This window comes from Toxotes jaculatrix, chromosome 24 (genome assembly GCF_017976425.1).
Source record: "Toxotes jaculatrix isolate fToxJac2 chromosome 24, fToxJac2.pri, whole genome shotgun sequence".
Taxonomy (NCBI): domain Eukaryota; kingdom Metazoa; phylum Chordata; class Actinopteri; family Toxotidae; genus Toxotes; species Toxotes jaculatrix.
Genome location: NC_054417.1, coordinates 2796853 through 2809328, shown reverse-complemented (window position 1 = coordinate 2809328; position 12476 = coordinate 2796853). Strand labels below are relative to the sequence as shown.

Sequence of the window (12476 nt, the reverse complement as noted above, 5' to 3'; positions counted from 1 at the left end):
TGCTGTCGGTCCTTTGGTAGACCTTTGCACCTTTGCTCAACATGAAGTGTATTTCACATAAGTTGCTTGGCTTTATGGTGGTTTGGCTATAAAGCTTCCTAACACTTCAAAATACCTCACCAGTGTTACTTCAGCAACAAAAAGTGGTTGTCCAATTAAAAAACAGTAAACGTGTAGAATGCATTTTTAACCATTTCTCAGTTCTAAGTCATTAAATGTTTTTTTATATTCCCATTATTTAGCAACGGAGAAACTTGGTCAGCCAGTATATTCAGAAACCCTGTCTGAGAAAAGTCTCTGATACAGTACCAGATTATATAATAGCTTATTATAAAGAAATTACAAACAACCAAAATGAAGCATTACCATATGATTTCCTAACATCTCGGCCATAAAGCCCACTCCATGCATTCAGTTACATTCCCTGTGCCTGCAGAGATAAATCAGAAACAACCAAACATCCTTGTTTTTCTCCTGCACCTTCTTCTTCTTTTCATTTGACCTTCTTCACTGCTCTTCTTCTTCCTTCTCCAGCTACACTATTTGCTATGTGTAACAAACGCACATACTGTACACACACAAGCAGCTGTGGCTGTTTGCTTACTGAGCTGAGGCAGCTCTCTGTGCACACAGATGATATTTTGCCTCTTGATGACAGCAGTCCCATGCTGCAGCCTTGAGCTCCTCAAAACAATACAAGTCGTGAACAGAGTGAGAAAAAAAAAATAAATCTGCCAGCCGTCAGTCATCTTGCAGTAATGACTGTGTGTGGGTGTATCTCTCATGTATGTGTGGTCTTTGTTGTGATCCAAATGTCAAAATAAACAAGACAAGATGAGCAGGAGACATGGCTGTTTGTGACGACCATTATCCAGGACTCATTTCCCAACACTGCAATGCAGCTGAGGGTGAGGGTTTTTTTTTTAGGGGTAGTTCAGTGTTTGTCTGTAATTGGTAATTTGTGCCACTGCAGGATTTCACTCATTTGAATGTTTTCCTGAAAACTTTAAGAAATGCAAATGTCCTGCACACACATTCACACAGTCACATGCAGCTGTGAAGTGAAAGACTTAAACAGAGGCTGTGCTGTAAAACAATACATCGGATTCTTTTTGGGAAATCAGACCAGTGGTAAACAATCTAAAATACAACATAAGGCTGCCAGGCTGCATGGTGATAATAGTAAACACTAATCATACAAACATTAAGTTGCAATTTTAGAAAACTATAAGTTGTAATTTACACTTGTTCAGGAGGAAGGATTTAATGGGTTATAAATGGTATGCATGATGTTTTCTGTCTTTTCAGAGAGAAAGAGTTTGTATTTAACTGCAGTTTGCCTCTGCTTCTCTCTGAACATATAAATTCCTGTTCTTGTTCAGAGTGAATGGTTGAATTTTCTTTTTCGTGGGCCTTCACCTTCATTTCAGGACGCAGGTTTTATCAAGCTGCAAACATCAAAGGCGCGGGGAGAGGAGACTTTCCTCTTTCCTCGGTAAAACTGCTGTTTTGGGTTTAGGTTTATAAATTGACTGATTCAAAGGCAAATGAGCCACAGACCTATCTAGAGAATGGATGGCGTGTTTTAACAGCCTTTGGAGATGCCACGGCGCTCTGAGGGATGTAATGGTGTGTGCTAAAGTGATTTTTCTGTCTCTTGCAGACGTTTTCTCAGACAATAACGTTTTTAATTATTTCTCCAGGCGAAACGTAGACACACAAAAGGTGCTACGTGACTTTGATTATTTAAATCCGCAAAGTAGTGAAGTTCAGTTTATTGTTTTTCTGATTGGTTTTACTCAATCGATTAGATATGTCACACGGTCATTTGGGTCCAGAGAGCTTGAGTGCGCGTGAGTGTGTATGAGCGGCTGATGTGGATTCAGCACTACGGACAGCGCAGGCTCGCTCCTCTGGAACCACTGCACCATTTTCAGCTGAGTTTCAACCCGCCATGAATGCGAAGCAGTCTACAAACTGAGACAGACCTTCAGTCATGTCTGTGGTCTTTGCAACACACCAGGCAGCACTTCATTCAGCAAAAATCCCGCAGAAAAAATGCGCAGGAAAGAGGCCATTCTCTAAGAGTTTGCACAGATTCAGCTGTTCCCCACAGACTGTGCACGCAGGTCGAGCTGACTTGAAGACCCCAGTGTTTAAAGGGAGTCATGCAACAGGTGCGTACATTTTCCAGCAGGCAAAGCGGGATTAAAGTGACTGGTTTTCAGTTTGGAGCAGCGGCTTTCTGACCGAGGGAAGAGCGCGCTGTAATGAACCACCAGCGAGAGACAAAGGACTCTGCGTGGTGGTCTCGTACCCATATCAGTGACGCCATCTCCCCGCCCCACTCCCCCCGAATGTTGCCGGTTATGGTTCATATCCAGTCAGTCCGGATACTGACGGTGTGGGAACCACATGTCTACGTAAGTGCAAGCGGCTCCTCTCTGTGGGGCCACATCAAGCTGCACAGGCACACCGGAGGTGACTTTTCCTACAGAATAAAAGTCCAGTGCAAAGCTCTCTTTTGCAGACAGAAGAGAAAGTCTTAATACTTGTCTGAAGATTTTACAGAACACCCATGTCAGCTGACAAGTGCAGCTGACCCGCCCCCATGAAAAACAGAGAAGCAGTCTCCTCATGGAAACTGCTGAAAAAGTGTTAAAAACTTAAATGCTGGTGTTCAGTTCTTTTATTTTGAAGGTGCCAACCGGAATGCGCGTTTTGTTTAACTGCTCAGACTTTGTTGCTGGTTGGGTATAGATAGTCAGTGCACCTCCTTGCGCCCCACCGGCCGTCGGTCGTCTAGAGCGCAGCTGAGTAAGACGCTGAAGCACCAGAGAAGCGCAGGAGGACCACGAGCCGGACCTGGTCTTCCTCCTCTTCTTCTGCATTTAGTTTCTGGAGTGGCAGAGGCAGCAGAGCCAGAGTCCAGCAGCTTCTTTTCATCAGCAAGGTGAGGAAGAGGAAGAGGAGGAGGAGGAGAGGGGAGAGGAAGAGGAGACAGACAGACAGCAGCAGCAGCAGTAGCCTATCTTGGCGCACTGGAGCTTATGGATTATTGAGAAGTGGAGGCCGAAACGCGGATCAAATATTCATAAGGACTTTTTGAAGAGAAAAACACAGAGTGGGATAGTGCAGAGATTCCCTGCAGTGATTCACCTGCCCAGTCCAGCGCTGCATGCGCTCCCACTGACCAGAGAGCAGAGAACCAGCGCTGCTGCTGGAAAACGATTCTGCATCTAGCGTGTGTGTGTGTGTGCAGTGTGTCTGAGTGAGTGCGTCTGAGTGTGTGTGTGTTTGGAAAGGAGCCCCCCTGCTGCAGTACTTGCCTGCTGTGTGGGTACAGGGATGCCACCGACTTGCTGACGGACACCCGGTATCCGCACCCCTCCCCTCCTCCTCCCCTCCCGGACGGACGGACGGACCGACCCCTGCGATCCCCACTAATATGCAATGGTTTTTTGTGCAGAAGCCGACAGCTGCCGCGTACCGCCGACTTCACGCTAGCGCCGCCGCATGCCTGTCAGCCGCTGCCGCTCCTCTCCCCGCGCCGCGCGGCAGACGACGCCATTTGAAGAGGAGCGCTCGCGGGGTATTCACGCCGCGGCGGCCGGGCGGCAGCAGCAGCGACCGCTCCTCCGCCGCTGAGGACCACCGGCCGCTGGGGCAGCCGGAGGCGGAATCCGTGGAGAAAAGCGCCGCAGCGGTTGCTCTTTTCCTGCCGCACGGGGACGACGTCGACGCGGAATACGTGCGGTTGCTGGTCTCTGGGCTCGTGGAGGAACCGGGCGAGAAACCGGGCGACGAGCCGGGCTTCCTGCTCTTATTCTTGTCTATGGTGCAGATTGGGGGCGCGAAGCACCGCCGAACTGAGCCCAACAGCTGGCCGGCTCTGCTGGCATGCAAACAGGGGGGCGGACCAGCCCCCATGCGGTGGGTGAATTTTAGGCTGCCGCATCCGGAGCGCCTCTCGTCCCCCACCTCCTCTTCCTCCTCCACCTCCTCCTCCTCCTCCCCCGTCTCGGCCAAATCCATGCGGTTTATTTGGAACAACATTTTCAGCAAAGGATCGCATATGCTGCAGTGTCTTTGTGGCAGGAGCCTCAAGAAAAACAAGAACCCAACTGGTGAGTTTGTTGTGTGTGTGTGTCTCATTGTGTGTGTGTGTCTTTCTCTGTGTGTACGTGCGTGTGTAGGGGCTGATAGAGAAAGACTTTACTGCGTGTCTGAACGTGTGCGTGCGCGCAGGATTGTGTGTGTGTGTTCCCTCCTGAGACTGCACTGTTCGACTGCTTGCTGGTGTTTCTCTGCAATCGCAGTTGTGCAGCAAGTGAGTGCACTACAGGGAGGGAGAGGGAGGGGAGGGAGTTATGATGGGGGGGGGGGGGGGCAGAGGGAGGGGTGGGTGGGGTGATAACTTATTAGCACAGGTAGCCTACTGACTACAGTGGCAGTGCGTGCGAAAAAGCGTGCGTGCGTGCGTGCTGTGCGTGGCAGAGATGCTGCAGAAAATCAAGTCTAATGCAGCATGCAGACCCGTTCAGGCTCCAGTAACCTGCATGATTAAACAGCACATGGCCTTATTTAGACTTCCCCTGTGGATATACAGCGCATACTGTGGAACAGGAAAGAGTGGAAGAAGAGTCTTTGTGTGTTTTTGTCATGGCTGCAGACATTTCAGCCAGGCAACACAAACACCTCTCCTCATGAGATCGAAGGCTGGATGTGAGGCTGTGTTCAGCAAAGCCTGATGGGAAACTGACTTTAAGGAGTCACACAATGTTTATTTCTACTTTTTCATTTAGGTGAGCTGTTCATTATGTCCAACACCGCGGTGAACACAGTGACAGGCAACATCTCCATCCTCTGTGGCTGGATTTGTGTGCAGTCACAGTCCCTGGCTGTATTCATTAACAGGGTATAATTAAGAGTGAAATTCTGTTTAATTCAGCAGCAGGTCGTTTGATTCTCTTAGTCATGCTCTCCAGAGAGTACAGGACGCTTTTAGATTTGCTAAAAGCTTTGACCAAACTGAATAGTTTGCTTTGTTTTCCAGCAGATTTTCCACCACCCGCTCTGAGAGAGTGAGAGCAGGGCAGAGATTGACACTGGCATTGTAACAGGGACTGGATGCTGTTGACATTATTGGCATATTGACATTGCATCAGAGAACTGGCCTCTGTTTCCTCAACGCAGTGTTTAGAGGGCAACAGCAGGAAAAACAAAGTTGTGCTCAGAAATAAGGTTTTTAGGCACAGAAGTGAAAGTTTGGTGTTTAGGTAACTGAGATGAAGCCTCACAGCAGAAGGCACTTACAGAAAGTTAGATTACAGTTACATTTACAAAAAGTAATGGGTATTGTTTATATAAATAATATGTGAAGTAATTAGTTAATTAATTTGACAATGTAATTTGAAGGTTTAGTTAAAATAATCATGATATGTGTAGTTATGGATATGCAAATGTATCATCACACATAAAACGGTTCCACTGTCTTTTATAGAGTTTGAAAAATTAAGCTTTTCACATGCACGTCATGTGAACCAGATGGAGAACACATTGCACTGACCAGGGTCTGTAAACAGACATTTATCAGTGTCTTACTCAGTGGCACGTAATTAGACCTCAGTGTTAAATGAAACAAACAGCAAACAGCAAATTCTGTTTTGTTGTTGTTTAGTTTGCTGAATAAGTGGAAATGGTTTTAAAAAGTTGAGTTTTAAATAGTTTGAACTCGCAGCTTAACTTTTAAATCTGTCCTGCCTCCATGTGCTCTTATGATGCATAACAAGCACGGCGACAGTAAACACTCGTTCACAGACGAGTGAAAACATTCAGCGCTGAGCAGAAAAACAGAACGCAGAGTGCATATTCTGATGGTGTAATGAGGTCAAAGACACTAATGCTGTGTCTACTCTTTGTCCCTGGATGCTAAACAATCATTTTTTTCCCTCCTGTTGGTTACAAAGCACTGTCCCCATCGTTTGGAGCTGATGTGTTAAAAGGACAGATGTGCAAAAATTTCAGCACCATGGACACGTAGCAGTCGCCACCTCTGTATGCATCCATACTCACAGGAGACTGCAGTTTGTGGAAGGTGAATAAGACTATTAACATCATAGAAACAGATGTGTGAAAGAGACAGCTGTAAACAGCATCTCATTGCATTAGGTCTAATTAGCGATTTGTTTTGCTCTCCTGAGTGAACAGTGGTTCAGTTTTTAACAGTTAATGAAAGGTTGGTGGGCGTTTCCTCAGAAATACGTCTGCACCTTATCAACAAACATTTCAGAGAGGAAGGCACAGGTGTGCGCTGTGTCACCGACAAGTAATCTCTGGGAAAACACTAAAGCAGCAAGTGCACAGCAGCCAAAATAAAAACCTTTACTCTCGCAGATTAAAGATGAAAACAAACCAAACAAAATCAGTCTGGTTGTGTTGGCACAGGTGAAAGGACTCATTTACTACACAGAACTGAACAGTTGTACTAAGTGCAACACTTTCACAGCTTCATTTCACCGCCTGCCGACACACCGCTGCCTGCCATTTACAAAGTGTCACATGACTGCTTGTGTTTTTTTTGTGTCCACTGGGCTCTGTTTTTATATTCTTCTCTCTGTTCACTCGATGAACTGGCTCGATGCTACACACAAAACCTCCTCGCTCACAGCTACCCTGCAGCTTCAGACTTAAACGGACTGAGCTCCATCTGCTTATGAGACTGTGAGATGCAGCTGAAAGCTCTGGTAAAGCTAGTAAGTGGGCCTTGAGTTGAGTCGATATTGTGTTTAATGAACATAGCAAGTGAAGTTATTAATCACGGTGACGGTAACTAGCTCAGTCACTGCTGAAATGCAAACAGGAGTTCAGAAACTTGGCGTTTGCATATGTTGTTTTGTCATGTGAGGTGATTAGCTAATGAAAGAATATCTCACCCACACACACACACACACACGCACACACACACACACACACACAGTGGGAACGGCAGCACGTACTGTTCACTAGAGAAACGAGTAAGTCGTCACCGGCACCCTGCAGCCGGGCTCGTGGGTTTACAGCAGCCCGCACAATTTAGCTGTCACTTTCTCCTTTAATTAAGGAAAACGCACAAACTCTTTCCCGTGGCAGTTTAGTGTATATGTGTGTGTTTATGGGGAGCGCGCACAGTTGGCGATGAAATATGGACCTGCTGTGGATGGGGAGGCAGGAGAGCGTTGCTGACTCAGCATTTGTTGGCGTTTTTCTTCTGAATTGCACTATTTAGTGACGGTCCACTGGGAAGGCAGCTTTGTTTAGTGTGAATGAATGTGTGTATGTCTGTGTGTGTGCATCATTATGGGTGATGATTCACTGAGAAGCTAAAAGTTCTTGTTTGCTTCTTACTGCTGTTGTGCTGTTGTTAGGTGACTGTGTTATACTTTTCATCATCATGCATGATCCTGATTAGATGGACAAGCCCAAAGATGCTGCAATGTTCATTACACAATATGAGAAGGCCGGGACTCACACTGTACATGCAGAGCTACACAATGAGCACCGGCAATGTAACAACATACTGTGGCTGTTTCTTCATCGACCACTCGTCCCTCACAATACTAAAGTGATTTGTTAACAAAAGACACTGAAAACATCCTGTGCAGACCCACTTTTACTGAATAACAGCGCTGCTGACAAAGTACTAACCCCTGTGACAAATACACTGGATGTCCTGTAGCTGCTTCACAATAAAAGCCACCCCATGACTCACCGGTTTGAGCTCGTTTCATGTGGAGCAGCAGATTTAGTTCATTTAGCAGCAACAAATTAAACTCTGTCACAGCTGTAGGAGAGTGAGAGCGGTTTCTATCAGTCTGATGGAACTTCAGACACTAACACCGGAGCACATGCATGCACAAAAAACTTTTTTCTTCATTCAAGGCCGTGAAATTTCACAGCATGTGATCAGGTCAGCTCTTCCTGTGTGAATGGAGATCCAGTGCTGTAAATGGGACTCCTTCTGTTTCCTCCAGATGAACCAGCTCCAGTATCATTCATTGTTAAAAGGCATAAGGCACAATGCTACTCGACGTCGTGCGTCCCATGTGGCGTGACCCAGATAGAGACATTCACCTTTTATAGCACACGTAGGCACACACACACACACGCACGCACACACACACACACACACGCCTGGTCACCCTCTCTGGAGAGTTGCCATTAAGGCATCGTATTATATTTTATTTAAACACTGGAGTATAGCAGTGGGGTTCATGCCAAATCAGATTTGTCTCTGTATGTGAAAGGCACACACACACACACACACACACACACACACACACACACACACACACACACACACACACACACACACACACACACACACACAGAGTTATTTAAATATATAGTATTTAAATGTTATTTTAGTTTCCATCCAGTCAAGAATCAAATGTTTCAGAGATCTGGCTTCAGAAGTCATATTGGTGGATGCTGATGGGTAAATATATTCATATTTCATTTTTTCCCTGAGCTTGCAGCAAAGTACATTTGTGTGTGTCTCTTCCTCTGTCTCTGCTTCTGAGTTGCGTGCTCTTACGTTGTCTAAAGGTGATGAGTTGACAGAATAGTGACAGTCATCGTGATGTCTGTCCTCTAAGGTCACATGGAGGGTTTTGGTGCAGTACTCTAATACGCTCCCTTGGTGTGTGTGAGTGTGAGTGTGTTCATTAGCTTATGTCCTCATTGTCCAAACACACTGAGTCTGCAGAAAGACATTATGACTTTGCTGGTCTGATCTGCTTTCTCCTGAACTCATCATGTACGTCATGCTTCACACACACACACACACACACACACACACACGCACAGAAACTGTCAACTAATCACACCCGGAACACACATACAGTGCAGTCACACGTCATTTTATATAACCAAACAAACTACTTTGTTAGCGAAAACACACCAAACTGAACAGAACTTTGCAGACAAAAGCCAAAAACGATGCAGTGCTTCTTATATGATATCCAACTGTGAAACCGCCACCTGCCACAAGAGCTGCGTCTCTGCTCTGACAGGACAGGACAGTACAGACGTGGAGGTAAATGAGTTCAGGTGTTACAGGCTGTCGAACAAAGAAAAAACAGTATGAGAAGCTGCTGATTACAGTCAAACTCTGTTCAGCAGAGGAAACTATAATTTTACAAATGAAGCGACGAGCAACAGAAGAAAAGTAAATGAGGAAATATGTATGTGTGTGTGTGCGCGCACACACGTGTGTGTTTGGACAGCTCTCGCTCCAGGTTTCTGTCAAGAGGGAGTGAGTGCAGAGTATTATTTTTCCAAGTGCACTTAAAAAGCAGCAGGGCATCAAAGACTCTACGAAGAAGTGTTTTCACAGACTGAATGATAAGAAGCAGGGAAACACTTAACAACAGCTCAGCCTCGCTCTGACTCGTGGGCAAAAGCACTGTTTAATTGGCGAGGCTGGAAATGAATATAGAATATAGAATATACAGTCACTGTGGTATGATGCTACAGCACAGCTTGTGATATTCTACATTTTTACTTGACAAAATAATCCCAACTCAAGGTGCACTTACTAGCTTTTCCCAGAGATTTGAACCATGTCACTTGTCATCCAGAGTGCTTTGTCTGGACTCAGGCTGAGTGTGAAAGTTCATTCTTTGAAAGGAAACAAAAGCTTTTGCTGCTCACAATAAATCACTTTACATCGGGATGATATGGTTCAGCTTTGTAGAGGGCTGCAGCCCGTTCCATGATTTGTCAGAACAAATCTCACCAGAAACACAACACAACACCATCGCTCGTTTGTTCCACGGCTTTTCTGAACTTATGCTTCTGTGTATCTGTATCTTTTCCTTTGTGCCTCTTCTCTTTATCTCTGCACCTCCGCTGTTCTGCCTCTCACTCACACACACTCCAGATGACTTTTAGTCTTCTCATGTCTGTGCTTGCTTCTGCTTGATGACAGCCCTGCATGACATAATCGCCATATCTGTCCCACTCACTATATATGTGTGTGTGTGTGTGTCCATGTGTGCGGCCACACTGAGGGGACACTTTAAGATATAAGTTTTCCACGGAGTCCACTGGACTGGTGTTTACAGGTGTGTGTGCGTTAGTCATGGACTTTGAGTTTATACTGAAGGTAGCAGAGAGGAGAATAAAGGCTGCTTTGGGCCGAGCTGAAACAGGTAAGACTCACTTTACACTGGGAACATCTGTCCTGAGAGAGAGAGAGAGAGAGAGAGAGAGAGAGAGAGAGAGAGAGAGAGAGAGAGAGAGAGAGAGAGAGAGAGAGAGAAAGTTTACCTCTGAACAGAATCACTAAAATCATGGCAGTCCATTTTATGTTTAAGCAACTTTCTAAAACTTTTTAAAATGAATCTGACACTTCATTAGAGACGTAGTTATTATGTGAAACTCTGTGTTATTTAGTTGCTAAAAACTCTCTTCTCTGGTGTCCAGATAGGACGAGTGTTTGACTAATCTCATCCAGTCAGGGTTTAGGTGATATTGGAGACATTTTAAAGTCAGTTCATGATCACTGTGCCCACAGTGCCTCATGAATTTGGACAGACTGAGCGCGTACATTACACACTCACAGAACACACACAGGGACACTACAGAAACTGATGTGCCCTTTGCAGTAGTTGATAAGTCAGGCGTTGTGCTGTGGCGTCTGTCTGGAGGACCCAGTATTATATAGCTGTCAATGATATGTGTGCGTGCATGCGTTTATGTGTGTGTGTAGTAGACAGATGAGGTCATGATGCCCGACACTAAAGCTGCTCAACTGCTCCTTTCTTCCTTGCAAAGTCATTTTCTTGCTCGTCTCATGTGAGCACCTCCCTCAGCCAAAAACACAGACGCAGCCGTACGTGAACATTTTTAATCCACCGCTTCTTCTTCGGCTCCTCTGCTTTTAACGATCAGAGTCATGACTGAGAAAAGCTGTGATGGTGAGGTGAGTTATGGATGGTGTAAGTGAGACTGGAGCCAAACAAACTACAGTGTCCATGGACGACAGTGTCGCTCACTGATTCTGAACAACAATGGAGCCCTGAGGCACAGAGGGATGAGCCATATTAGACCTGCGTAATTCAATATTATTACATGACTCAAATGCTCTAATATTCTCTAAAAACACAGTAGAAACTGAATTCTAATTTCTAAATTCACTGAAGCCGGCTTAGAGCAGCTGAACAGGGCAAAATGAGAGTCTAAAAGACTTCAGCTCTGATAAATATGCTCTTTATACTGTGCTCCGATGCTCCCTGATAGATTCGCTCTTGTGCAATGAGAAGATTGGGTGCAATTTCACGCCTGTTTGTCCAATTTTGAATGAAATCTAATGCATGTTAACACTCTGTCATCTCAAATCCATTAGCTGAGTGACGTACACAGATGTAAAACACTTACAGTGTTTTCAGTGGCCAACACTCATCCAGCGGAGAGTGGGCGAGCCGTGTTTGCATCCCCGCTCCCGTGAGACGTATTGTGGCACAGTTTGGATTAGATGCAGTCTTGTGTTAGATTCACAGGCTGAACGGGAGCTTCTAATGGACCGTGCTGCTGAGCTGTGCATGTTGTCATTGTCAGAGGGATTACTGTACACACACACACACACACACACACACATATATACATGCACATGCACTCACAGTGCTGTCAGACCTGGTGTCATTTAGCTTTCTATTCTACCTGTTGTGATTTCATTCTTTTATTTATCTAAATTAAGTTATAGAAAGAAGGAAACGGGACCTTAGATTTTGAGTTAAACATCTTTGTGACACCTGACCACAACAATCCACCACCCGGTCATTCCTCCTCCTCCACCTCCTCGATCCAACTGTGAACTTCTCTCCACAGAGAGGTGTGAGGAATAACAAGTTTTTTTTTTTCCCATAACACAATAGCTGAAATTAGGCATTTTATTGCTCAGCCTGTCGCTGCCTGGAGCTGCTGCTGAGAAAAATAAGCTTAAGTTCTCGCCCAGCATGTGCTCGACTGTGGGTGGCACCGAAAACATTCTCCTTTGTTGAGCCTTGAATGCTTGACAGAGTTTTATCTCCTGTCACATTATCTACCTACGGTCTGTGTTCCCGTTATTCAAAAACTAATTTCATGTTTCAGCCGCACATACAGGAGCGTTTGGAAGAGCACTAAAAACTGCTGCTGAACAAAAATAACGCGTCTGTCATCAGCAGCGACAAGCCCGGCTCTAATCTCCTTCTTTGGGAAAAATATGGAGCAGATATGTTATCATGCTGCACACAGGAAAATAAAAAGAAACTTAAACTTAATCTGTGACAGTGAAGGCTGAAGGGATTAAAACCAACTCGAGTGCACGGTCTTTTATGTGATGCCCAACTGTTGTGACAGCATTGCCAACACAGTCAAACAATGACCCGACCGAGACGTGACTGACTCATTACAGAGAGGCCATCAGGTTACGGTGATGTAAACCTCTCAGA

The 12476-nt window shown here is 45.4% G+C and overlaps 1 protein-coding gene across 2 annotated transcripts in view; it reads left to right on the top strand.

The window, feature by feature from the left end:
- The window catches only part of LOC121177931 (fibroblast growth factor 14-like), a 46133-nt gene that overhangs the window by 1783 nt on the left and 31874 nt on the right, over positions 1-12476 (top strand). Inside the window, exon 2 of one of the 2 annotated variants that reach the window (XM_041032373.1) lies at positions 4009-4127. In XM_041032373.1, the coding sequence (XP_040888307.1) occupies positions 4034-4127 (94 nt within the window). In that variant the 5' untranslated portion in view covers positions 4009-4033. Of the gene's footprint in view, positions 1-3835; positions 4128-12476 lie in introns of those variants that run through there. The other variant, XM_041032371.1, reaches the window with a different exon arrangement.